The sequence below is a fragment of the Entelurus aequoreus genome, linkage group LG09 (assembly GCF_033978785.1).
Source record: "Entelurus aequoreus isolate RoL-2023_Sb linkage group LG09, RoL_Eaeq_v1.1, whole genome shotgun sequence".
In the NCBI taxonomy this organism is placed as follows: Eukaryota; Metazoa; Chordata; class Actinopteri; order Syngnathiformes; family Syngnathidae; genus Entelurus; species Entelurus aequoreus.
The window spans coordinates 19,288,934-19,315,201 of record NC_084739.1 but is presented as its reverse complement, the minus strand read 5'-3'; the positions used below and the strand labels follow the sequence as shown (position 1 = coordinate 19,315,201).

The following is a 26,268-nucleotide window of genomic DNA, read 5'->3' as shown; positions in this document are numbered from 1 at the left end:
GCACGTTGTGTAATTTGTAAATAAAAACGGAATACAAGGATTTGCAAATCCTTTTCAACTTATATTCAATTCAATATAATTACAAATGGTAGAAAATGGATGGGATGGATAATTCAGTAGATAATTCAATAGACTGCAAAGACAAGATATTTAATGTTCGAACTTAGAAACTTAATTTTTTTTTGCAAATTATCATTAACTTAGAATTTAATGGCAGCAACACATTGCAAAAAAGTTGGCACAGAGGCATTTTTACCACTGTGTTACATGGCCTTTCCTTTTAACAACACTCAGTAAACGTTTGGGACCTGAGGATACCAATTTTTGAAGCTTCTCAGGTGGAATTCTTTCCCATTCTTGCTTGATATCATCCAATGCTTGTTTTTGATCTCCGTTGTCGTACTTTACGCTTCATAATATGCCACACATTTTCAATGGGAGACAGGTCTGGACTACAGGCAGGCCAGTCTAGTACCCGCACTCTTTTACTACGAAGCCACACTGTTGTAACACGTGGCTTGGCATTGTCTTGCTGAAATAAGCAGAAGCGTCCATGATAACGTTGCTTGGATGGTAACATATGTTGCTCCAAAACCTGTATGTACCTTTCAGCAATAATGATACCTTTACAGATGTGTAAGTTACCCATGCCTTGGGCACTAATACACCCCCATACCATCTCAGATGCTGGCTTTTGAACTTTGCGCCTATAACAATCCGGATGTTTTTTTTCCTCTTTGTTCCCGAGGACACGACGTCCACAGTTTCCAAAAACAAATTGAAATGTGGACTCGTCAGACCACAGAACACTTTTATACTTTGCATCAGTCCATCTTAAATGAGCTCGGGCCCAGCGAAGCCGGCGGCGTTTGTGGGTGTTGTTGATAAATGGCTTTGGCTTTGCATAGTAGAGTTTTAACTTGCACTTACAAATGTAGCGACAAACTGTAGTTACTGACAGTGGTTTTCTGAAGTGTTCCTGAGCCCATGTGGTGATATCCTTTACACGCTGATGTCGCTTTTTGATGCAGTACCGCCTGAGGGATTGAAGGTCACGGGCTTAGCCGCTTACATGCAATGATTTCTCCAGATTCTCTGTAACTTTTGATGATATTACGGACTTTAGATGGTGAAATCCCTAAATTCCTTGGAATAGCTGGTTGAGAAATGTTGTTCTTAAACTATCTGACAATTTGCTCACGCATTTGTTCACAAAGTGGTGATCCTCGCCACATCCTTGTTTGTGAATGACTGAGCATTTCATGGAAGCTGCTTTTATACCCAATCATGGCACCCACCTGTTCCCAATTAGCCTGTTCACTTGTGGGATGTTCCAAATAAGTATTTGATGAGCATTCCTCAACTTTCTCAGTCTTTTTTGCCACTTGTGCCAGCTTTTTTGAAACATTTTGCAGGCATCAAATTCCAAATGAGCTAATATTTGCAAAAAATAAAGTTTTCCAGTTTGAACGTTAAATATCTTGTCTTTGCAGTCTATCCAATTGAATATAGATTGAAAAGGATTTGCAAATCATTGTATTCTGTTTTTATTTACGATTTACACAACGTGCCAACCTAACTAGTTTTGGGTTTTCTCAATAAAAATAACACAATATCGACCCAGTAATTTAGGCAGCCGAGCAACAGCGCATAACTTTTTCGAAAAGAAAAATGTACAAAAAGAAATCTTTCTATATAACTTAATCTCAGAAATAACGCGATTGGTATTTTATGGACCCCAACGACCGCGTAAGATCGAACTCCGAGTGTAATTGGATACATTCAAATTCAAGGACCTATAGCGGCCAGATGACGGACATTTCCGAAAGTTCTCTTGAGTATTTTTTTGCTCCTGAAAAAAACCAAACTGGCAGTCATTTTCCTTAATAATAATTAATTTTTGAGTAATTGGCAGATAACTAACTGTACTTGGAGCGCCCCTTCTCCATCACCAGACTCTTGGTGAGACGTCATCTGTAGCAGTGGTCCCCAACCACAGAGCCGTGGCCCGGTACCGGTCCGTGGATCGATTGGTACCGGGCCGCACAAGAAAAAAGAAAGAAAAAAAAAGAAAAATTATTTTTATTTTTATTTTTTTAATTAAATCAACATAAAAAACACAAGATACACTTACAATTAGTGCACCAACCCAAAAACCTCCCTCCCCCATTTACACTCATTCACACTCATTCGCACAAAAGGGTTGTTTCTTTCTGTTATTAATATTTCTGGTTCCTACATTATATATCAATATATAGCAATACAGTCTGCAGGGATACAGTCCGTAAGCACACATGATTGTATTTTTTTATGACAAAAAATCAATAAAAAATACATACACAACCGTTCAAAAGTTTGGGGTCACCCAAACAATTTTGTGGAATAGCCTTCATTTCTAAGAACAAGAATAGACTGTCGAGTTTCAGATGAAAGTTCTCTTTTTCTGGCCATTTTGAGCGTTTAATTAACCCCACAAATGTGATGCTCCAGAAAGTCAATCTGCTCAAAGGAAGGTCAGTTTTGTAGCTTCTGTAACGAGCTAAACTGTTTTCAGATGTGTGAACATGATTGCACAAGGGTTTTCTAATCATCAATTAGCCTTCTGAGCCAATGAGCAAACACATTGTACCATTAGAACACTGGAGTGATAGTTGCTGGAAATGGGCCTCTATACACCTATGTAGATATTGCACCTAAAAACCAGACATTTGCAGCTAGAATAGTCATTTACCACATTAGCAATGTATAGAGTGTATTTTTTTAAAGTTAAGGCAAGTTTAAAGTTATCTTCATTGAAAAGTACAGTGCTTTTTCTTAAAAAATAAGGACATTTCAATGTGACCCCAAACTTTTGAACGGTAGTGTGTATATATATATATATATATCTATATATACATATATATCTATATATCTATATATATATATATCTATATATATATATATATATATATATATATATATATATATATATATATATATAGATATATACATATATATAGATATATATATATATATATATTACACACATATATTATATATATATGTGTGTACCTTTCATATTCTAATTGATACAGTTAATTGATACGGTACCTGGGAATCGATACCGATACGCAACAATACCAATTTTTGGTACCGGTACATTTGTGTGCTTTCAATCGTGTTAATGAATGGTAATTGTTAAAAAAGAAAACACTTTCTTTGTTTAAATGAGCATTTAACACTGAGCTTTGCTGTCCAGTTATCTTGTTTTTTTACACCAAGGTGTCTCATTTGCAAGTACTGTACTGTATTCTATACCATAGTAGACTTTTAGACTTATGCAATTGTAATTCCAAGACCTTAGATGGCAGTAGTGTATAGACTGTGTCGTTTGTTGCCCTCGCCAGGAGGTAGTCTTTGCCATTAGGTTAAATCTGCTAGTATTTTATTTCGTGTTTATACTGTAAGTATTGTATTAAATTACACTCTTGCTGTTAGAGTGTAACATGCATCTTATTTGTACTTTTGATTATCAAACTTCGAAAGTGTTTTAAGTGATTCAAATCGCTAGTGCTAATATTTAGCACTTCTATGGCAAATCCATCGAGCTAGTGCATTTTGAAAAGCAGAGCTCTATTGTACTTTAGAGGGCCTTCTTCTTGTGTTGTTGGATGGAAAATGGTAACATTACCCAAAGGCAGTCCAGCTGAGTGCTCTGAGTGCATGAATGCTTGTTTTTGGTGCTTGAGCCTGTGTCGAGTTTGCAACAGAGTGTGCCGTCACATGCAACAAAGCCATCAAAATATGGCAACGTTTGAGTTTACGTGAATTGATATCTGGTAGCCCTGACAGTTTGTCGGTACCTATAAATGTACCAAATTCTGTAACCATCCTAAAACACGAGCTATGGGCCACCGGGCCGAACCTCAAACAATATTCCTGGACAACCCCTGCAATACAACATAGGAGTTCAGAACAGTCAGAGCAAATTGTTTCCCTTTTATTAATAAATATAACAATCTTTCAATCAATCGTTACGTAACCAATTGATCGTTGAACTCAGTTGAAGGCCCCTCGGTAGTCATCTACAATACTAACATTACTTGCATGTTTTTAGAAGAGACCGAACCTGCTAGAACCTTCTTAACCATTTTGTCAGGCCCATTTGCCTACATTGCATCTACCATTTACCCTTGACACAACAAAACAAGCTCAAATAAAGCACGGTCCCGCACAAAGAATGAACTAAATGTATTTTTTCCTCTTTTCCCGTAGATGAAAGAGACAGAGTGCAAAAGAAGACGTTCACAAAATGGATAAACCAGCACCTGATGAAGGTAAGCGCTCTTTTGGGATATTTTATTTTCTTCAACAACAAACCATTCTCCTCCAGTATAAACAATATTTTGGCTTAGTATTAATAATGTTTAGTTCTAACATGTATATTGGTTTCATGCCCAGAAATTATGAAAGTTTGGAAGAAGAAGTCTTGCATATGTGTGCCGTCTCCCTGGAATGGCTCACTGTGATGTTTCATACGTCTGTGGAATTTAACAAAACACTACAGCAGACCAACACGCCCTGGCTTGTCTCAGCTAATTTATTAACTACAATACCTCAGAATCATTAGTGCTATGCACATGTCCTGAAGACAAATACTATATAATACAATGATACTGTATATTTAGTATACTTTTTAATGCGCTTCTGCCTTGAAGAATTTGTACACTACCGTTCAAAAGTTTGGGGTCACATTGAAATGTCCTTATTTTTGAAGGAAAAGCACTGTACTTTTCAATGAAGATAACTTTAAACTATTCTTAACTTTAAAGAAATACACCCTATACATTTCTAATGTGGTAAATGACTATTCTAGCTGCAAATGTCTGGTTTTTGGTGCAATATCTACATAGGTGTATAGAGGTCCATTTCCAGCAACTATCACTCCAGTGTTCTAATGTTACAATGTGTTTGCTCATTGGCTCAGAAGGCTAATTGATGATTAGAAAACCCTTGTGCAATCATGTTCACACATCTGAAAACAGTTTAGCTCGTTACAGAAGCTACAAAACTGACCTTCCTTTGAGCAGATTGAGTTTCTGGAGCATCACATTTGTGGGGTCAATTAAACGCTCAAAATGGCCAGAAAAAGAGAACTTTCATCTGAAACTCGACAGTCTATTCTTGTTCTTAGAAATTAAGGCTATTCCACAAAATTGTTTGGGTGACCCCAAACTTTTGAACGGTAGTGTATGTGTAAATCACAGGTGTCAAACTCAAGGCCCGGGGGCCAAATCTGGCCCGCCACATGATTTTATGTGGCCCGCGAAAGCCTGGAAATAAAATGCGTTAATAAAATGCTTAATCTTTTCTTCCTAAATATATTTGTTCTTTCCCTTTTGACATTAAAAACTATTAAAATTTAAAAAAAATAAAAAAAATAAAAAAAAAATATTTTATTAAATATTGAATATTTAATATTATTATATTAAATTATATTATATTAAATTATATTATATTATATTATATTATTATTATATTAAATTATATTATATTATTATATTATATATAATATTATATTACATATAATTATATTTAAAAAAAAAAACAAGTACTGCATGCAATTGCATATCTTTTAAAATGTAATATTATCAAAATCAAAATATTATATTATCATGTATTACAAAAATATTTTTTGTTAAAATTAAGATAAATACTGTACTTAAATATCTGCTTGACTTATGATTTCAAAACAAATTATCAATCAAATTGTAGACTGTAAAATTGACAATACATTTTACGGTTAAATTCCGCCGACTGAGTTTTTTTTAACCTTAAAATCAAATTTGGTAGTGTTTTTTTTCCCATATACAGTGAGACACTAAAACATAAAAAACAAACAAAAAAAACCATTGAAACAACAATATTTTTACGGTAAAAAAAACAAACTGGCAGCTCTGTTGCTTGAATTTTACCGCTAAAACAGTGGTATTGTTTCTCCGTTCCATTCCATTTATTAAAATTTTTCATATGCTGTAAAATAAACACTGCTTCTACTGTAAAAATTTAATGACTGAGCTGCCAGTTTTTAAAGTAAAGTTGTAATATTTTTTTTGCAGCTTATGTAAAAAAATATATTGTTAATGTATTATATATATATATACACGTATATTCATATATTACTCATTGTTAAAAGCAGCCCTCTGAGGGCAACCATAACTGCGATGTGGCCCTCAATAAAAACGAGTTTGACTCCCCTGGTAATAAGTGTCTTTAAATGAACAATATTGCAGACTAAAACACAACATTCGTCAATGTACACAAGTATCAACTAATTATGGTGGCATTTTACTTACAGTGTAAGTAAAGTGCCACCATAATTAGTAGTGTTTTAGACTGCAATATTGTCAATTAAGGACACTTATTATGTGTATAGCTTGTGTGCTCAGCTGTTGTATAGCAACTAGCTCCTAGTAGCTTATAACTTGACTAAAATACAAGAAAAGCAACCTACTGGATGACATTTACAGTAGATGTTGACTGTCTGTTAAGTAAACTCGCTGCAGGACTGCTTGTATCAGAGCACTTAATCAGAGATTTTAGATACAAGCTGATATCATCCAATGCTTGTTTTTTGATGATATCCGACCAATGTTTGATATCAGTATCAAATCAAGACACCTCCAACCGAAATATATGCTTGCCACCTTGACTTATGATTTCAAAGCAAGTCTTGTATCAGTAAATAATTAAATAAATGAGGCAATTATACATTTGCATTCATATATAGTATAATCACTGTTACAAGTGGCCCTCCGCTGCGATGTGGCCCTCCAATGAAAAGGAGTTGACATCCCTGCTCTAAATAGTCCAAATCCAAGGAACACTCCCTTTACTGGCATGCACACTTTGCAATCCACTGTTACACACTCCGCCACCTTGCACAATATCAATAATTGGAATGACTAGAAATAAGACTGTAGATAATCCACTAAATCAGTGAAGTTGCAGTTTAAAAACATTGTACAAGGGACAGCACGGAAAACATGCTTGGTTTGAGCGCAGGCTAGCGGGGCACCAAGTCTGGCATGGTATGAACGGCCGGGTTGAAACGTGCTGTTTTCAATAATGAATATTAGGATGAGTCGCTTGCTTTAAGGCAGCAACCAGCAGAGGTGCTAGATCAGGGGCGTCAAACTCATTTTAGCTCAGGGGCCGCATGGAGGAAAATCTGTGCACACGCGGGCCGGACTATTATAATAATGGCATTAAAACTAAAAAAGAAAGACAACTTCAGATTGTTTTCTTTGTCTTACTTTGCCCAAAAAGAGAACAAACACATTCTGAAAATATTGCAACAAAAATATAGAAAAAAATACCGGCAGTGGTAAAGTTTAGATCAGGGGTCTCAAACACGCGGCCCGCGGGCCAATTGCGGCCCGCGAGACGTTATTTTGCGGCCCGCACCTTAATATGAAAATTTAATGTTAGTGCGGCCCGCGAGTTTTATAGGAATGGCGCTTGACAGTGTCATACTTGCCAACCCTCCCGATTTTTCCGGGAGACTCCCGAATTTTAGGGCAACCATTCTCTCGAATGTCTTCACCCACACAACAATATTAAGGGCGTGCCGTGATGTCACTGCCTTTAGCGCCCTCTACAACCTGTACAAACAACGTGCCAGCCCAGTCACATGTTGTATTTGGCTTCTGTAGACACACGTAAGTGACTGCAAGACATACTTGATCATCAGCCATACAGGTCACACTGAGGGTGACCGTATAAACAACTTTAACACTGTTACAAATATGCGCCACACTGTGAATCCACACCAAACAAGAATGACAAACACATTTCGGGAGAACATCCGCACCGTAACACAACATAAACACAACAGAACAAATACCCAGAATCCCATGCAGCCCTAACTCTTCCAGACTACAATATACAACCCCTCCCCCGCTACTACCAAACCCCGCCCCGCCCCGAGTTAGGGCTGCAAGGTGTTCTGGGTATTTGTTCTGTTGTGTTTATGTTGTGTTACAAAATTTGTTTGTTATTCTTGTTTGGTGTGGGTTCACAGTGTGGCGCATATTTGTAACAGTGTTAAAGTTGTTTATACGGCTACCCTCAGTGTGACCTGTATGGCTGTTGACCAAGTATGCTTTGCATTCACTTATGTGTGTTTAAAAGCCGCACATATTATGTGACTGGGCCGGCACGCTGTTTGTATGGTGAAAAAGCGGACGCGACGACAGGTTGTAGAAGACGTTAAAGGCAGTGCCATCACGACACGCCCTTAAAGGCCTACTGAAATGAATTTTTTTTATTTAAACGGGGATAGCAGATCTATTCTATGTGTCATACTTGATCATTTCGCGATATTGCCATATTTTTGCTGAAAGGATTTAGTATAGAACAACGACGATAAAGATTGCAACTTTTGGTATCTGATAAAAAAAAGGCTTGCCCCTACCGGAAGTAGCGTGACGTAGTCAGTTGAACATATACAAAGTTCCCTATTGTTTACAATGATGGCCGCATGAAGTGAGAGAGATTCGGACCGAGAAAGCGACAATTTCCCCATTAATTTGAGCGAGGATGAAAGATTTGTGGATGAGTAAAGTGCAAGTGAAGGACTAGTGGGGAGTTGAAGCTATTCAGATAGGGAAGATGCTGTGAGAGCCGGGGGTGACCTGATATTCAGCTGGGAATGACTACAACAGTAAATAAACACAAGACATATATATACTCTATTAGCCACAACACAACCAGGCTTATATTTAATATGCCACAAATTAATCCTGCATAAAAACACCTGCGTTTTTGTTACGCTAGCTCCTAGCTCCTATGCTAGCTCCTAGCTCCATAGAACACGCCAATACAATTCAAACACCTGATCAACACACACAATCACTCAGCCCAAAAGACCGTTCACCTAACCCAAGGTTCATAAAGCTTATATATTTTAAAAAAGTTACGTACATACGCAAAAAAAAGTTGCGCACATACGGTCAAAAGATCAAATGTTTAGAAGCCAAAGCTGCATACTCACAGTAGCACGTCTGCGTCTTTGTCATCCAAATCAAAGTAATCCTGGTAAGAGTCTGTGTTGTCCCAGTTCTCTACTGTGTATCGAAGTCAAAATTCCTCCTGGTTAGAGTCTCTGTTATCCGAGTTCTTCCATCTTGACTGCATCTTTCGGGAATGTAAACAAAGAAGCGCCGGCTGTGTACTGTTGTGGCTGACTACGTTCGAAAAATACGTCCATTTTGCACCGACAACTTTCTTCTTTGTTTGCCCAGCTTCCTTCTCCATAATGCAATGAACATGATTGAAACAGATTCATGAACACAGATGTCCAGAATACTGTGGAATTATGAAATGAAAACAGAGCTTTTTCGTATTGGCTTCAATGTGGAAGGCATACCCGTGTTCACCGGGCTACGTCACGCGCATACGTCATCCGCAGAGGCGTTTCGAACCGGAAGTTTAGCGGCAAATTTAAAATGTCACTTTATAAGTTAACCCGGCCGTATTGGCATGTGTTATAATGTTAAGATTTCATCATTGATATATAAACTATCAGACTGCGTGGTCGGTAGTAGTGGGTTTCAGTAGGCCTTTAATATTGTTGTCCGGGTGAAAATGGGAGAAATTCGGGAGAATGGTTGCCCAGGGAGATTGTCGGGAGGGACACTGAAATTCGGGAGTTTCCCAGAAAAATTGGGAGGGTTGGCAAGTATGTTGCTAGGGCGGGATAGCCATTCAAAGAAGGTGAATTCATTAAAAAGTGCATCTTAGATTTTTTAAAGAAATCTTTTCTTGTGGCCCAGCCTCACCCAGTTTCTGCATCCAGTGGCCCCCAGGTAAATTGAGTTTGAGACCCCTGGTTTAGATCCATGAAGGAAAGAAGAAAGTGAATGAATGTTTATATCTGAATACATTTACATATGCATAAAAATTTGTTTTTTTCTGTATTTAAAAAATATAAATTAATTAAGTAACCTTTATGATAACCTTTTTCCAAAACACAATATAGAATGTGAGATATAACAGGATAATGCATACATTTATCATTTGTTTTCAAAACGGTTACAAAAAAGTGGGACCCCAAGAATGCACTATGGACCCCTTTTTATGACTTGATGGGGTCCCTGGGACCCCATTTTGAAAATTCCTAGCGCCAACACTGATGGAGTATTAGTGCATGCAAAACAGCAGCAGGCGGCTGTGGCCTGCGGGCCGGTTCTAATACTAATCAAATAACATTCCGGGGGCCATAGATAATTAATTTGCGGGCTGGATGTGGCCCGCGGGCCTTGACTTTGACACCCCTGTGCTAGATGGTGGTCCCAAAGAAGAACAGCGAAGGCATACAGCTGAAAAATCTATAGCCAATCAAGGAAATGTAGTCAAATTCCCAGAATATCAGAACAATAACAGTATTTCAGATAAAACCTCCATCCATGACAAATGAGAAAGTGCTGAGTAATTTTTGAGAATGTGCCCGTTTGAACCAATAACATAAGGGTGCAGGTCTATTTTGGCTCCACAGCTGTGGCTGCTATGTGGGATTACAGCGCTGAAAGCCCTGTGTGAAAGCAGGTCAGCAGGAGGCTGATTGTAGGGGCTCGCTATTTAGGACATAGGACATGTCTACCCGAAGGAGAGGGCCTCGGAAGTTGTCAAACGCATATCAGACATTGTTGATAAGGCCATAGCGGCCACGTTGTTGCTGCCTATATGCGTATACAATGTGCGAGGCAGAAATGTCAGCATTGTGAATCTGTAACGTTGCTGCGTTGTATGCATTGCTTTTACAAACTTGTCTCCAAGCATTTATTAGTTTGACTTCCTTCTAGTTTCTCAACATGCCTATATGGGGAAACAACTACAAATGTGCACTTCATTCACTAACTGTGTTACAAAAAAGATCAATTAGAATAATACATAATGTTGGATATAGAGAACATACAAACCCTTCATTTATTAAATCACAAATATTGAAATTCAACGATTTGATGCACTTGCAAACAGCTAAAATGATGCACAAAGCAAACTATAACCTGCTACCCAAGAATGTACAATAATTCTTCTCAACAAAAGAGGAGAAATATAACCTTAGAGGGAAATCTAATTTAAAACATTTTTTTTTTGCTTGTACAACACTTAAAACCTTTAGCATATTTGTATGTGAAATTAAATTATGGAACGGATTAACCAAAGAAAGCAAACAAATCACCAATATGATTCAGTTTAAGAGACTGTTTAAACACAGAACAAGAATTATGATAAACATCTTAAACCCTTTTTTAAAAACATTTTTTTTAATTGAGACAAATATTATTCATGTATATGTGTTTGCTTACTGTGGTACATTATTTATTATTTATTTATTTGTTCAAAGTTCTGTTGCAGAGAACAAGGGGATTGGATAAAATTGCTATGGTATGAAAAGGGGCAGGATTAAATAAACTCTGCTTCTTCCTACTCCTTTTCGGACGTGCTGTAATGAATCAACTGGAAATGTGTGATGAATTACATTGTATGTTATGCATGTTGGAAACTGCCTTTGACAGTTAATATTTATTCAACTTAAATCCTACTCCCAAACTGTAGGGGGAGCCTTATTATTCAAGTGTGTTTACTGTCGCCAACATATATTTATTAATCTCTATTCTTTTAGGTACGGAAGCATATAAATAACCTGTATGAAGACTTGAGAGATGGACATAACTTGATCTCACTGCTCGAGGTCTTGTCTGGCGACACATTGGTAAGTTGAGTCTTGTTTCCTAATGTTATTTCAATCTTAGAACACAAAAACATGTTACATTATGAGACTGAACTGATTTTTTTTTTTTTATTGTATGTAACTTTTTAGTGATACGTTACAGTGTTTTGGGACACTTTGAATCAGAAATCACTTTGATTCAAAGAAAGTTAATAGAAAAGTGACTTTTTTTTTTGCTTTCGCTAAGTAGCCAAAAGTCAGTATTGGTTTTAGCAAAGTCTGCTGGACGATGATGCCTGGAAGCAGTCATCGGGGAATTCTATCATGTGACTCTGCATTTATTTGCTGTCATGAAGTACATTTTAATCCAGGGGTGTCCGCAGCTAATAGTTTACCGGCCCGCCACACGTTCTGGAAATGCTATTGCAAAAATTTAAAAGAAACATAAAAAAAAGTGGAATGAGGTGAAATCTGACTAGAAAAAGTTGCAATGTTGACACAAAGCTGCCATGCAGGCTGTTTTTTTTCTTTATTTTTCCTTTTTTTGCCATTTCTCAAAAAAACAAAAAAAACAACCTCAATGTTATAATGAATTAATTGACCTATTCAAGGCTCCAATTATTTCAAATATTGACCTTTAAAATGTTTTATGTGGAAAATATTGTGTGGTTGCCATACAAAAACAATAATGTTTTCTTTGACAAAAGAGCATAAAACAAACAAAATAATAGTTCAAACGTAAAATCGACCGATATATCTGAAGTTGATCTCGTAACTTAAGTGTTGAAAGTAAAAAAAAAACTAATGAAAATGTATCACTTTATGAATGGGACACCTTTTGGGTCCCAAATATATTTAATGGGATTTTATTTGTCTTTTCACAGTGATTACTCAAAAATAATAATGAATGGTGTCCTGCATTATTGATCTTTTTAAGCCTCTAATTACTTCACATCAAACATTGCTTTTTGAATGTTTTGGGCAGTGGGGGAAACACTGCATATTTCAGTTTTATTATAAAAAACAAAGTTATCTTTGACAGAAAAGGCATAAAACCTTTTTGTTTTTTTTAACTTTATTTCAACCGGAAGTTGATATACTGTAGAGATTTACTGTAAGCGTTAAAAAAAAAAATATATATATATATAATAATTCGACTTGTTTTTTTTTACATTTTAATGACTTAGACCAGGGGTCTCAAACACGCGGCCCGCGGGCCAATTGCGGCCCGCGAGACGTTATTTTGCGGCCCGCACCTTAATATGAAAATTTAATGTTAGTGCGGCCCGCGAGTTTTATAGGAATGGCGCTTGACAGTGTCATACTTGCCAACCCTCCCGATTTTTCCGGGAGACTCCCGAATTTTAGGGCAACCATTCTCTCGAATGTCTTCACCCAAACAACAATATTAAGGGCGTGCCGTGATGTCACTGCCTTTAGCGCCCTCTACAACCTGTACAAACAGCGTGCCAGCCCAGTCACATGTTGTATTTGGCTTCTGTAGACACACGTAAGTGACTGCAAGACATACTTGATCATCAGCCATACAGGTCACACTGAGGGTGGCCGTATAAACAACTTTAACACTGTTACAAATATGCGCCACACTGTGAATCCACACCAAACAAGAATGACAAACACATTTCGGGAGAACATCCGCACCGTAACACAACATAAACACAACAGAACAAATACCCAGAATCCCATGCAGCCCTAACTCTTCCAGGCTACAATATACAACCCCTCCCCCGCTACTACCAAACCCCGCCCCGAGTTAGGGCTGCAAGGTGTTCTGGGTATTTGTTCTGTTGTGTTTATGTTGTGTTACAAAATTTGTTTGTCATTCTTGTTTGGTGTGGGTTCACAGTGTGGCGCATATTTGTAACAGTGTTAAAGTTGTTTATACGGCTACCCTCAGTGTGACCTGTATGGCTGTTGACCAAGTATGCTTTGCATTCACTTATGTGTGTTTAAAAGCCGCACATATTATGTGACTGGGCCGGCACGCTGTTTGTATGGTGAAAAAGCGGACGCGACGACAGGTTGTAGAAGACGTTAAAGGCAGTGCCATCACGGCACGCCCTTAATATTGTTGTCCGGGTGAAAATGGGAGAAATTCGGGAGAATGGTTGCCCCGGGAGATTGTCGGGAGGGACACTGAAATTCGGGAGTTTCCCAGAAAAATTGGGAGGGTTGGCAAGTATGTTGCTAGGGCGGGATAGCCATTCAAAGAAGGTGAATTCATTAAAAAGTGCATCTTAGATTTTTTAAAGAAATATTTTCTTGTGGCCCAGCCTCACCCAGTTTCTGCATCCAGTGGCCCCCAGGTAAATTGAGTTTGAGACCCCTGACTTAGACCCTTTATGGTCCCCGGGAGCCCTAAAGGTAAAAAACAAGCAAAATCCATATATTTTGTTATTGTTTGAAAATGAAAAATATCAAAATGGCCCCCGCATGCTTTAATTTTTCCGTGTGCGGCCCTCAGTGGAAAAAGTTTGGACACCCCTGTTTTAATCAATAATTAAGGTCTTTATTCCCTAATTATATGAAGTGTTCTGTTCAAAGCATGGGATATGAATAACTGGCTAATGCATCACAATAACATGCATTTACAGTATGTACTGGGTAGAATGTGCACATTGTAAATATTCTATCAACCTACATTTTTATGTGGATGCTATACGACACAAAATATATTTTTGTCCCAAAATGGAAGGAAATGGAGAAACATGTTTATTGACAACTTTCCCTGGCCCCACAGTTTGGCTTAATCTTGCCACATTGGCCCTAACTTGAGGCAAGCTGTCTTTTGCAGAATTGTTTTTATGTGAACAAAATATTGTCCTATATTTAGATAAATATGACATTTATATTTTACTTCACAAAAAGCTGGCAAAGACCTACACTACATTTCACACACTTTTATGGAGTACTTTTTGGCAATGTGCTTACATGCAGAATTTAGGTGATTGTGGCTGTGCTGCATGTTATCAAGTAGTCCATTCCCCTGTTAACATGTCACCTCATCATATGTGTAATAGACCAGTGGTTCTCAACCTTTTTTCAGTGATGTACCCCCTGTGAATTTTTTTTAAATTCAAGTACCCCCTAATCATAACAAAGCATTTTTGGTTGAAAAAAAGAGATAAAGAAGTAAAATACAGCACTATGTCATCAGTTTCTGATTTATTAAATTGTATAACAGTGCAACATATTGCTCATTTGTTGTGGTCTTTCTTGAACTATTTGGGAAAAAAAGATATAAAAATAACTAAAAACTTGTTGAAAAATAAACAAGTGATTCAATTATAAATAAAGATTTCTACACATAGAAGTAATCGTCAACTTAAAGTGCCCTCTTTGGGGATTGTAATAGAGATCCATCTGAATACATGAACTTCATTCTAAACATTGCTTCACAAAAAAAAGAAATCTTTAACATCAGTATTTATGGAACATGTCCACAAAAATCTAGCTGTCAACACTGAATATTGCATTGTTGTATTTCTTTTCACAGTTCTTTTTGACAGACATTTAAAAAAAATATCTCACGTACCCCTTGGCATACCTTCAAGTACCCCCAGGGGTACGCGTACCCCCATTTGAGAACCACTGTAGTAGACTATTCACTCAGTACTGGGCCGCTGGGTCTGAAGCCACCACTCGCTTTATTGTTAGACGTATCGTTTTTTTATAGCAACATTTGACTTAGGAGGGAGGGGGGAGGGGTAGTAAAAAAAAAAAAAATAATTTCTTTTTTTTTTTTTTTGTCATAAAGAAATACAATTATGTGTGCTTACGGACTGTATCCCTGCAGGCTGTATTGATTTGTATTAATATATAATGTATATATTGTGTTTTTTATGTTGATTTAATTTTAAAAAATAATAATAAAAATATTTTTTATTTTTTTTTAATTTCTTGTGCGTACCGGTCCGCGGCCCGGTGGTTGGGGACCACTGATGTAGACCACAAGGAAGTGTTTTAAATTGAGGAAAAAATCATAATATGACCCCTTTAATGTGGTTTATAATCCGGTGCGCCTTTTGTATGAAAACAGACCTGAATAGACCCGCTCATCGGCAGTGCGCCTCATTATCCGGTGCGCCTTATGGTCCAGAAAATACGGTACGTTTTTAGAGGCATGTTTCAGGAATTGCTTTAAAAAAGTTAAAACATTATTAGAACAAAGGCAAAACACATAACATCTTCACCAGTATATTAACTTTTAAAAACTTAAGTAGTTCACGATGCTAAAGTGTCACAAGATTTTAAGTATTCAAATAGAAAGTGAGAAATTATTACATCATGGGCCTGATGTGTGTAATGTTACAGTGGCCAAAACTATTGAATATACTTCTTAACTTGTTACATGTTTTAACGAATAGTTAGGCCTACTACGCTACTGTGTTTTGATGTTGGTCATTATGGTGGTACTTGGAATGCTATGTGTTTTCTGAGGTGGTACTTGTTGAAAAAAGTTTGATCACGCTTCAGTATAAAAAAAGGTGGCCTAGAAATGGTGGTACATATAATATTTGTGTGCTGCATGTCAACAACATGACAAAATGCCACATGTTGGACCACATGATGCCATAAATGTGGAGGGAAATGAGTGTCTCTATGATAACAGTCGGCATACACGCAAAAACCTCATTTAAATAGGGCGGTCTGCATCAATTTTGCATTTGTTATCAATTGTACAAGCAGTCTTAGTAGATCACCCACAACATGCCCTCTAATAGTACACACAGTTTTATAGTTTGCACACGTTATTTACTGGGGGTGTCAAAAAAAAAAGATTTTTGAATGAAACGCAATTCTTATTTGTAACTTAACGTATTTTGCGGACTATAAGGCACACTTTTTCCCCCCTCAAAACTCCACAGTGGGCCTTATAACCCGGTGCACCTAATGTACGGAATAATTCTGGTTTTGCTTAACGACCTCAAAGCAATTTTATTTGGTACATGGTGTAATGATAAGTGTGACCAGTAGATGGCAGTTAAACATAAGAGCTACGTGTAGGTTGCACTATGATGGCAATATGACTCAAGTAAACAACACCAACATTTTATATGTTCCATTGAAAATATAGAACATTACACATGGCGCTCAAAAATCTATCAAAATGTTTTAGTGCGACTTTGGTAAGCTATGAAGCCGCACCGCTTGATGGATTGTCAGCGCATTGAACATACGATTATTATTATGGTGTGTGTATATGGTAAGGCACATTATCTGGTGTTTTGTTTCGCAATATTGTGCAAAAGCAACTTTTCTTACCTTCTGGTACCTGCTGATCTGTATTTAGGATCTGCATAAATCCTGAAAAATTACGCGCGTCCGCCTTTGTAGTCCGTGCCGACCCCGTAGTCCATAAGCTTCTTCTTTTTCTCTATCTTCTTGTTATGTGACATTCATCCTCCATTGTTGCCATGTTTAATATAAAGTAGTGTAAAGTTCTTACTTATATCTGTCAGTAAACTCGCCATGAAAGTGCTAAAACATACCGGTGTAGTGAGTTTACATTATTCACCCAAGGAACTTTAGTTATTAGAGAGTTCCGGTCAGACGGTTTTTAACGGAACACATTTCCGGCCTTGTTGTTGTTTCCGGATGAGGAGATGCTGCTCCGTTATTGATTTATGTAAAGTCTGAATGTCATTAAAACAATTAGCTTCATCTTTTGACTCCCGTCCTTGCACGCTACACCGCTGCAACAAAGATGACGGGGAGAAGACGCTGCCGAAGGTGAGCCACGTAAATAAGACCGCCCACAAAACGGCGCATCCGGAAGCGACTGTCAGAAAGCGGCTTGAAGATGATCTGTAAAACATAATCTATGCAACATTTTGACCAAAGAACCACCATTACATGTTATGTAGACCACAAGGAAGTGTTTTACATTTAGAAAAAATAAATAAATAATATGAAATACGGTATTTATAATCGATAAAAAAATAATCGATTACATTTTTATTTTATTTTATTTTTACTCTGTCCTGTCCTGCCATTCAGGCAAATCATATTGTCGATCCAGATGCCGATATCTGCTGTATTACTTCAAAAAAGAGAAATGTTGGATACTTCTCTTGTTGCCTTATTTGCATTTGACTTAATTACATATCTGGGTAGAATTTTATTTAACACAACCAGTTTTCTTTTAAGCAATACAAAAATGTATCTGAGCTGTTTGTCTATCTTATGGAGGACTGTAGGTAATCGTAGAACTGGCCCCCAATGTTATTAAAAAGTATAGATTTTGAATCGAGAATCGTTTTGAATTGAGAACGGATTCTGAATCCAATCGTTACCCCCAAGAATCGAATCAAATCGAATCGTGTAGTGCCCAAATATTCACAGCCCTACTATTTACCGCCAGTTATTTGGATCTTAGTAAATTAGTTCCAATGTGTACTAGCCCTACTAAAAGAACCAGTCTACTGGTGGCCTAAAATTTTTGCAGCTCTAGCTCTTTCCATTCCTTGTGCTGTCATTATCAATCAATCAATCAATGTTTATTTATATAGCCCTAAATCACAAGTGTCTCAAAGGGCTGTACAAGCCACAACGACATCCTCGGTACAGAGCCCACATACGGGCAGGGAAAACTCACCCCAGTGGGACGTCAATGTGAATGACTATGAGAAACCTTGGAGAGGACCGCATATGTGGGTAACCCCCCCCCCCCCCCCCTCTAGGGGAGACCGAACGCAATGGATGTCGAGTGGGTCTGACATAATATTGTGAAAGTCCAACACATCAGCGAAAGTCCAGTCCATGGTGGGGCCAGCAGGAACCATCCCGAGCGGAGACGGGTCAGCAGCGTAGAGATGTCCCCATCCGATGAACAGGCTAGCGGTCCACCCCGGAGCAGAGTAGAAAAGAAAAGAAAAGAAACGGCAGATCAACTGGTCTAAAAAGGGAGTCTATTTAAAGGCCAGAGTATACAAATGAGTTTTAAGATGAGACTTAAATGCTTCTACTGAGGTAGCATCTCTAACTTTTACCGGGAGGGCATTCCATAGTATTGGAGCCCGAATAGAAAACGCTCTATAGCCCGCAGACTTTTTTTGGGCTCTGGGAATCACTAATAAGCCGGAGTTCTTTGAACGCAGATTTCTTGCCGGGACATATGGTACAATACAATCGGCAAGATAGGCAGGAGCTTGACCGTGTAGTATTTTATACGTAAGTAGTAAAACCTTAAAGTCACATCTTAGGTGCACAGGAAGCCAGTGCAAGTGAGCCAGTATAGGCGTAATCTGATCAAACTTTCTTGTTTTTGTCAAAAGTCTAGCAGCCGCATTTTGTACCAACTGTAATCTTTTAATGCTAGACATAGGGAGGCCCGAAAATAAAACGTTACAGTAATCGAGACGAGATGTAACGAACGCATGGATAATGATCTCAGCATCGCTTGTGGACAAAATGGAACGAATTTTAGCGATATTACGGAGATGAAAGAAGGCCGTTTTAGTAACACTCTTAATGTGTGACTCAAACGAGCGAGTTGGGTCGAAGATAATACCCAGATTCTTTACCGAGTCGCCTCGTTTAATTGTTTGGTTGTCAAATGTTAAGGTGGTATTATTAAATAGATGTCGGTGTTGAGCAGGACCGATAATCAGCATTTCCGTTTTCTTAGCGTTGAGTTGCAAAAAGTTAGCGGACATCCATTGTTTAATTTCATTAAGACACGCCTCCAGCTGACTACAATCCGGCGTGTTGGTCAACTTTAGGGGCATGTAGAGTTATGTCATCATGCGCTTTACAGCATGTATTCCCAAATTCATCACCCCTCGCGACTAACTTTCATTCTCCAGCTATCTAGTTTCCCCTCTTTTCTGGTTGTTTTTTTCTGTCCATTGTCTGACTTCCCTTTGATTTGGGCCGTTGTGTCTGTCTCCTTGTCTTCCTTTTTCCACCCTCGCCCCCCTTTATCCCACATGTCTCCTTTTGGGGTGATAAGCCGAGGGAGCGCGATGTCCTGAAGACATTGCGGTTGGTGAGTGGGACTGAAGCATGCGCGGTTGAGCGGCATGGAGACGTGGTGGATGTTGACCAGGGGGTACGTGTGGATGCCCTCATAACCCACTAACATGCGAGTGTGCTGTGGCCACTTAGGAGTGTAGAGACAATCCCATCATGTTATGAGTATTCTCATTAGACGCATTAGCAGACATTAAAGTCTCTGTATCACATTTAAGTGCTACTGATCAATATAGATGATCATTCCTTGTCATGCATTTTCTGCACTACCTTTCCACACAATTTTCAACATTTCATGAGACATTTTTCATCTTCCACAATACTGTTTGTTTAGACATGGCCGAATGCAGCACCCGATCTTTTAGGTGTTCTGCATCCGTGCTTCACTGCATTTTCCATTTTACCCTCTCTTGCGATGTGTGCTATACCTGAAAGTCAACTATTGAAATAGTGCAGAGAAAATAGACACAAGCATCCTTTTTATGCATAAAACTACTTGCACATTCAGAGCATGTTTTTCAGAGGTGGGATTGGAGAAAAATGCTGTTTATTAGAAGTTTTTTTTTTTTTTTTAACGTGTTCTCCTTTGTCGTTTAGTGAGTAAGATAGTGGAAGTCCTTTCTATATCTACAGTGCATCCGCAAAGTATTCACAGCGCTTCACTTTTTCCACATTTTGTTACGTTACAAATAGAGATATTATCTCTAGAGACTAGAGATAATATCGGCCTGCCGATATTATCGGCCGATAAATGCTTTAAAATGTAATATCGGAAATTATCGGTATCGTTTTTTTTATTATCGATAACGGGTTTTTATTTTTATTTTTTATTTTTTATTAAATCAACATAAAAAACACAAGATACACTTACAATTAGTGCACCAACCCAAAAAACCTCCCTCCCACTCATTCACACAAAAGGGTTGTTTCTTTCTGTTATTAATATTCTGGTTCCTACATTATATATCAATATATATTAATACAGTCTGCAAGGGATACAGTCCGTAAGCACACATGATTGTGTGTGCTGCTGGTCCACTAATAGTACTGACCTTTAACAGTTAATTTTACTAATTTTCATTAATTACTAGTTTCTATGTAACTGTTTTTGTATTGTTTTACTTTCTTTTTTATTCAAGAAAATGTTTTTAATTTATTTATCTTATTTTAGAATTTTTTTAAAAAAAAGGACCTTATCTTCACCATACCTGGTTGTCCAAATTAGGCATAATAATGTGTTAATTCCACGACTGTATATATCGGTATCGGTTGATATCGGTAATTAAGAGTTGGACAATATCGGAATATCGGATATCGGCAAAAAGCCATTATCGGACATCCCTAGTTACAACCTTATTCCAAAATGGAATACATTCAGTTGTATCCTCAAAATGCTACACACAATACCACATAATGACAATGTGAAAAAGTTATTTTAGAATTTTTTTCAAATTTTATAAAAAAAAAAAAATACAAATGCGCATACGTATTCCCAGCCTTTGCCATGAAGCTTTCACAAATATTTCACAACTGTTTGTCTATGTCTTTACTGTGTATATATTTGAACAGTGTTTATGTTGTGTACTGGTTGTATTTATAATATGTTGTGTAAAGGAAATTTCATATTTCTATGAAGCTCATCTTGTATTTGAGATTGTTTATAGGGTTAGGCGAAATAAGTGCTCAACTTCAGCCTAAACCCTTTTGGTCTGTAAAATTGTCAATTTATGAATGTAGAACTGTTTGTTTATTTTGTTGACCACTGACCAAAGAAATAATAATAATAAAATAATAATACAATAAAAAACAAAAAGCTCAAAAGTGAGCTCAGGTGCATCCTGTTTCCACTGATCATCCTTGAGACATACCAACAACTTGATTGAATTCCACCTGTAGTAAATTAAGTGGGGTAGACATGATATGGAAAAGCTATTACCGTATTTTTCGGAGTATAAGTCGCACCTGCTGAAAATGCATAATAAAGAAGGAAAAAAACATATATAAGTCGCACTGGAGTATAAATCGCATTTTTAGGGGAAATTTATTTGATAAAACCCAACACCAAGAATAGACATTTGAAAGGCAATTCAAAATGAATAAAGAATAGTGAACAACAGGCTGAATAAGTGTACGTTATATGACGCATAAATAACCAACTGAGAACGTGTCTGGTATGTTAACGTAACATATTATGGTAAGAGTCATTCAAACAAATATAACATATAGAACATGCTATACGTTTACCAAACAATCTGTCACTCCTAATCGCTAAATCCCATGAAATCTTATACGTCTAGTCTCTTACGTGAATGAGCTAAATAATATTATTTAATATTTTACGGTAATGTGTTAATAATTTCACACATAAGTCGCTCCTGATTATAAGTCGCACTACGGCCAAACTATGAAAAAAAACCTGCGACTTATAGTCCGAAAAATACGGTACCTCTCTATATATAAGGTCCCACACTCGACAATTCATGGCAGAGTACAAACTAAGAATGAAGTCTATGAAATGTTATTTATTCCACTTTGGAATAAGACTGTAACATACCTAAATGTGGAAAAAGTGAAGCGCTGTGTTATACTTTTTGGATGCGCTGTACATGCTCCTCAACTTTTTTTTGTATATTAATATGTCCACGGAAACAAACTGATCACTTTTCTCTCTTCCTCCTGTCCACAGCCTCGGGAGAGAGGAAGGATGCGCTTCCACAGGCTCCAGAATGTACAAATTGCGCTGGATTATTTAAAGAGACGACAGGTAGGTCTGAACGTCCAATAGCTTTTAAATTAACTGTAAGGGTGGCAACTTGTTCACCCCCCATGACCCTGACAGGGACAAGCGGTAGAAAATGGATAGATGGATGGATGGATGTGCATTCAATAGAAACATTGAAAGTAACAACTGTGGCTGTAGGCAACCTCTCCTTTTTTTTTTATAATTAACTCCATAAGATGGCAGCAGCTGCATTTGAAGTACACAGTCGTGGAGACAGTCACTGTGTTTCCATTGTAGTTTTTTGCCATATGAAAGTGATATTTCTAAAATTTCGACAAAGACTTGTAGATGTTTTCATCAAAGGGTGATTCGCGTCATGAGCCGTAATTCTCGTAAAATCTCATCCCCGGAGACTCAACTTTGAGTAAGATACTGCAGCCACTGCTGTTGCTGTGATATCAATAGAAGACGGCTGATCGCTCAAAGGCAACGTCCTTACGGCCCCCTTGACTTTGCTCAAGCTTGTGAGTCTCTCCGAGCCTGCGGGTCGACCTCTATTAGCGGCACTGTTTCCTCTTGTTAATTCAACCTAAAGTGTTGGTTGCACTTTATTCAAATACGGTGTGAATGCATTGGCCGTTAATTGTTGTTTACTTTCTTGTTTGCATCCATAATTCATTTATACATAATTCCCTTAAAAAAACTAAACAGGAATATAGGAAACATCACCGGCAGTGTCCAGTATCCACTATTAATTTCAGTCACACTGGTTGAACTTTTTTTTTTTTTTGACAAATTACTGAATCGATATCAACTCACTAAATTGTTTCAGATCTAAAAAAATAATATCGGCCCTGAATCGTATCGACAACCACAAATTCTGAATCAAATTAAATTGTTGTTAAAACGAATCGTTACACCCCTAGTGTTATGCATAAATGCTTCCAATAGTATCCCTATAAACAACTGTAAGTAGAGCATTTGCAGTAATTATTATTATTTTTATCAATGGTATCTTTCGAAAATGTTATGAATTAGTGTTTTATTTAAATAGGAAGCTACATTTAATGTGTTATTATAGCTTAATTTTCACGTGTCTTTTTTGCTGATGTTGTGATTAAACTCACAGTTTTCCCCCTTTGCAGTTTGTCATTTAATAAGTACTTCATAAATACATTAATAAAGGTTTAATTGGCCACATGCGTGGACAGCACCTTGTAGCTCTTATTTCCCAAATTGTGTACACTAATGATTTGGGGTCTTAGGGCTGCTTATGTGGACACTTATACTGCCATCTGGTGGTGTCAGCAGAGTATAACATACAATGGAATTTGGAAAAAAAAGTGTAAAAATAACAATTAGCATGTCACTAAACATTAAGTACACGTTTGTGTACTTATGGACTAAGTACATCATATCAAAAGATGATTCTTAGTTTTTATTCTAATTAGGGTCCACTAAGCCCAAATAGCAAAGAAAAATTCAAAAAAGCATGTTAAAAAAACAGCTTGGGCCTTAAGAGGTTAATTTACAATTTTAAACTAATGATAGGGATTTTTTTCTTTAATGTATGTGAAGTACAACAATGTAATTGAAGAGTAGCTCTATGTTCAGCTTTATTTGAAAACATTCACTATTTTGTACAGTGTATAATATTTCTGTTATTACAAACAGTACATAACAGTCATTCGCTGTGTACAAACTAGAACTAGACAAAGCACATAGATAAATATGCGATCTTTAATAGTCCTATGAGGGAAATTAGGGATGCTAGAATAATTATCTCTAGAGAAAAACAGTCTTTATGAATTTTGCATCGCACCACGCCGTGTGCATACATTATTATTTGGCCGCAGGCTTTATAGGTTTTTTTCTGAAGTAACGGCTCCTTAAGGAGTGCTGCCGTCTTTTAAATCCCATCAGTGGGTTTTGTGATTGGCCTCCCTTCCCCCATCGCAGTCAGTGTGCGATGATGTGAGCGCAGGCCGACTCAGCTGTTAACACATGTGACGCCAGGCTGCAGACAAAGGAGTCATAGATGTGCATAAAGCAGATGCTGCATTGTCTCCACTGTAATAATGCAACATATGCAGCCACACACTGATTATTTATCTCAGAATTAAGTCATTTTTCTTGCCTGGCATGGTTGAACGAATGTTTCTAGATATTTACCCATTATTCTGCCTTCTGATAGTTCAGGCAGCATCCTTTTTAGAAAGGGGCCTCCATTCCCTCAGACTAGAGACAATTGTGCCACCTTGTGTACAAACTGTGAAATGTGTTGTCACACTGTAATGTACATGTACAGTACTTGATACACACCCATACTAGTAAATGAGCAAATAATGTGTACACATGTTGTGCATTATGTGTTGTATCAATCAATCAATCAATCAAAGTGTATTTATATAGCCCTAAATCACAAGTGTCTCAAAGGGCTGTCACATTTTTGAAAGTTTAACTGATCTTTCTTCCTCATTAGGTCAAACTTGTAAATATCAGGAATGATGACATCACAGATGGCAACCCCAAACTGACCCTGGGATTGATCTGGACCATAATATTGCACTTTCAGGTCAGTGAGATCATTTCATGGACATTTTGTTGTTTATTCCGTTGTCAATAGATTGCTCAATACTAACATAATGTTCTATGGCAGTGATTCTCAAACCTTTTTTCACCAAGTACCACCTCAGAAAACACTTGGCTCACCAAGTACCACCATAATGACCAATACAGTAGCATGGTTGGTCTAAGTATTCATTAAAAACAAGGCAGATGCTTTATTTGACAAGTATATTTAAAATATTTGTCAAGGACTTTAGAAAGAGGTTCTGCAGCCTCCGTAGCAGAACCTCCAGGTTCTGTAACAGATTCTTCCCTCAGGCCATAAGACTCTTGAACACATCATAATAATCCCCTCAATTCCCCCCCAAAAACGGATTAACTCGCTGGAATATAAAGACAATATAACATACTGTACATCCATAAACATGGATGCATATGCAAAAGTGCAATATATTTATCTGTACAGTAATCTATTCATTTATGTCTGCACCTTATTGCTCTTTTATCCTGCACTACAACCAGCTAATGCAACAAATGTTCTTTCTTATCTGTACTGTAAAGTTCAAATTGGAATGACAATAAAAGAAAGTCTAAGTCCAAGTGTAACATCACATAATATTAAACACAGTTTGAACAGTCACACTATGTTTGAATATTTAATTAAGTGATTATTTGGCGTACCACTAGATGGAGCCCGTGTATCACTAGTGGTGAGCATACCACGGTTTGAGAATCACTGTTGTACGATATGTGTTTCTGTGAAATATGTTGCATACCATCAGTTAATGAAAGCATTGTATGCTAAGGATTGTTTCAGAGGCGGATATTTAGAATTGTAATAAGGATCTGGACCTGTAGAAAACACAACTCATGATGTGTCTTGCACAATAGTCCGAGGTCATGTCAAAAAGTTCGCTGGTCTCTCTAGGATGTATTTACACAAACCAATAGTCTTTCTAAAAGTACACGTTTTGGTACCGCTCCAGTTGGCGTTGGAGTCTTCAGGGATGGGCTCATGTTTCTCTTTCAATATTCCTGCAAATGCTCTCTCGGATAGTGCACTGAGTTAATATCCATGCGCATGCCAGGAATGTAAATGTTAGAAAATAATTCTGCTTATCACTCCTGGCTCTTTCTGTCTGGCACGGACTGTTGATATCTTTCAGACTTCCTTAAGTCTGCATAAAAAAAGGTCTTGCACAATAACACAAGTAGTTCAACGCTTGTTTTGTTTATATTGGATGTAACTTTTGCCCGGTCTAATTTA

General features: G+C 37.4%; 1 protein-coding gene and 1 long non-coding RNA gene across 9 annotated transcripts in view; one reads left to right on the top strand and one right to left on the bottom strand.

The window, feature by feature from the left end:
• LOC133657233 (uncharacterized) overlaps positions 1–26,268 on the bottom strand; it is a 972,718-nt gene that overhangs the window by 283,722 nt on the left and 662,728 nt on the right. The gene's annotated exons all lie outside the window — the stretch shown is intronic.
• dst (dystonin) overlaps positions 1–26,268 on the top strand; it is a 235,001-nt gene that overhangs the window by 65,760 nt on the left and 142,973 nt on the right. For all 8 annotated transcript variants that reach the window (XM_062058283.1, XM_062058282.1, XM_062058281.1 and 5 more), the window contains 4 exons: positions 4,255–4,316; positions 11,669–11,758; positions 22,398–22,475; positions 24,916–25,008. In XM_062058283.1, coding sequence (XP_061914267.1) covers positions 4,255–4,316; positions 11,669–11,758; positions 22,398–22,475; positions 24,916–25,008 — 323 coding nt within the window. The remainder of the gene's footprint in view (positions 1–4,254; positions 4,317–11,668; positions 11,759–22,397; positions 22,476–24,915; positions 25,009–26,268) is intronic.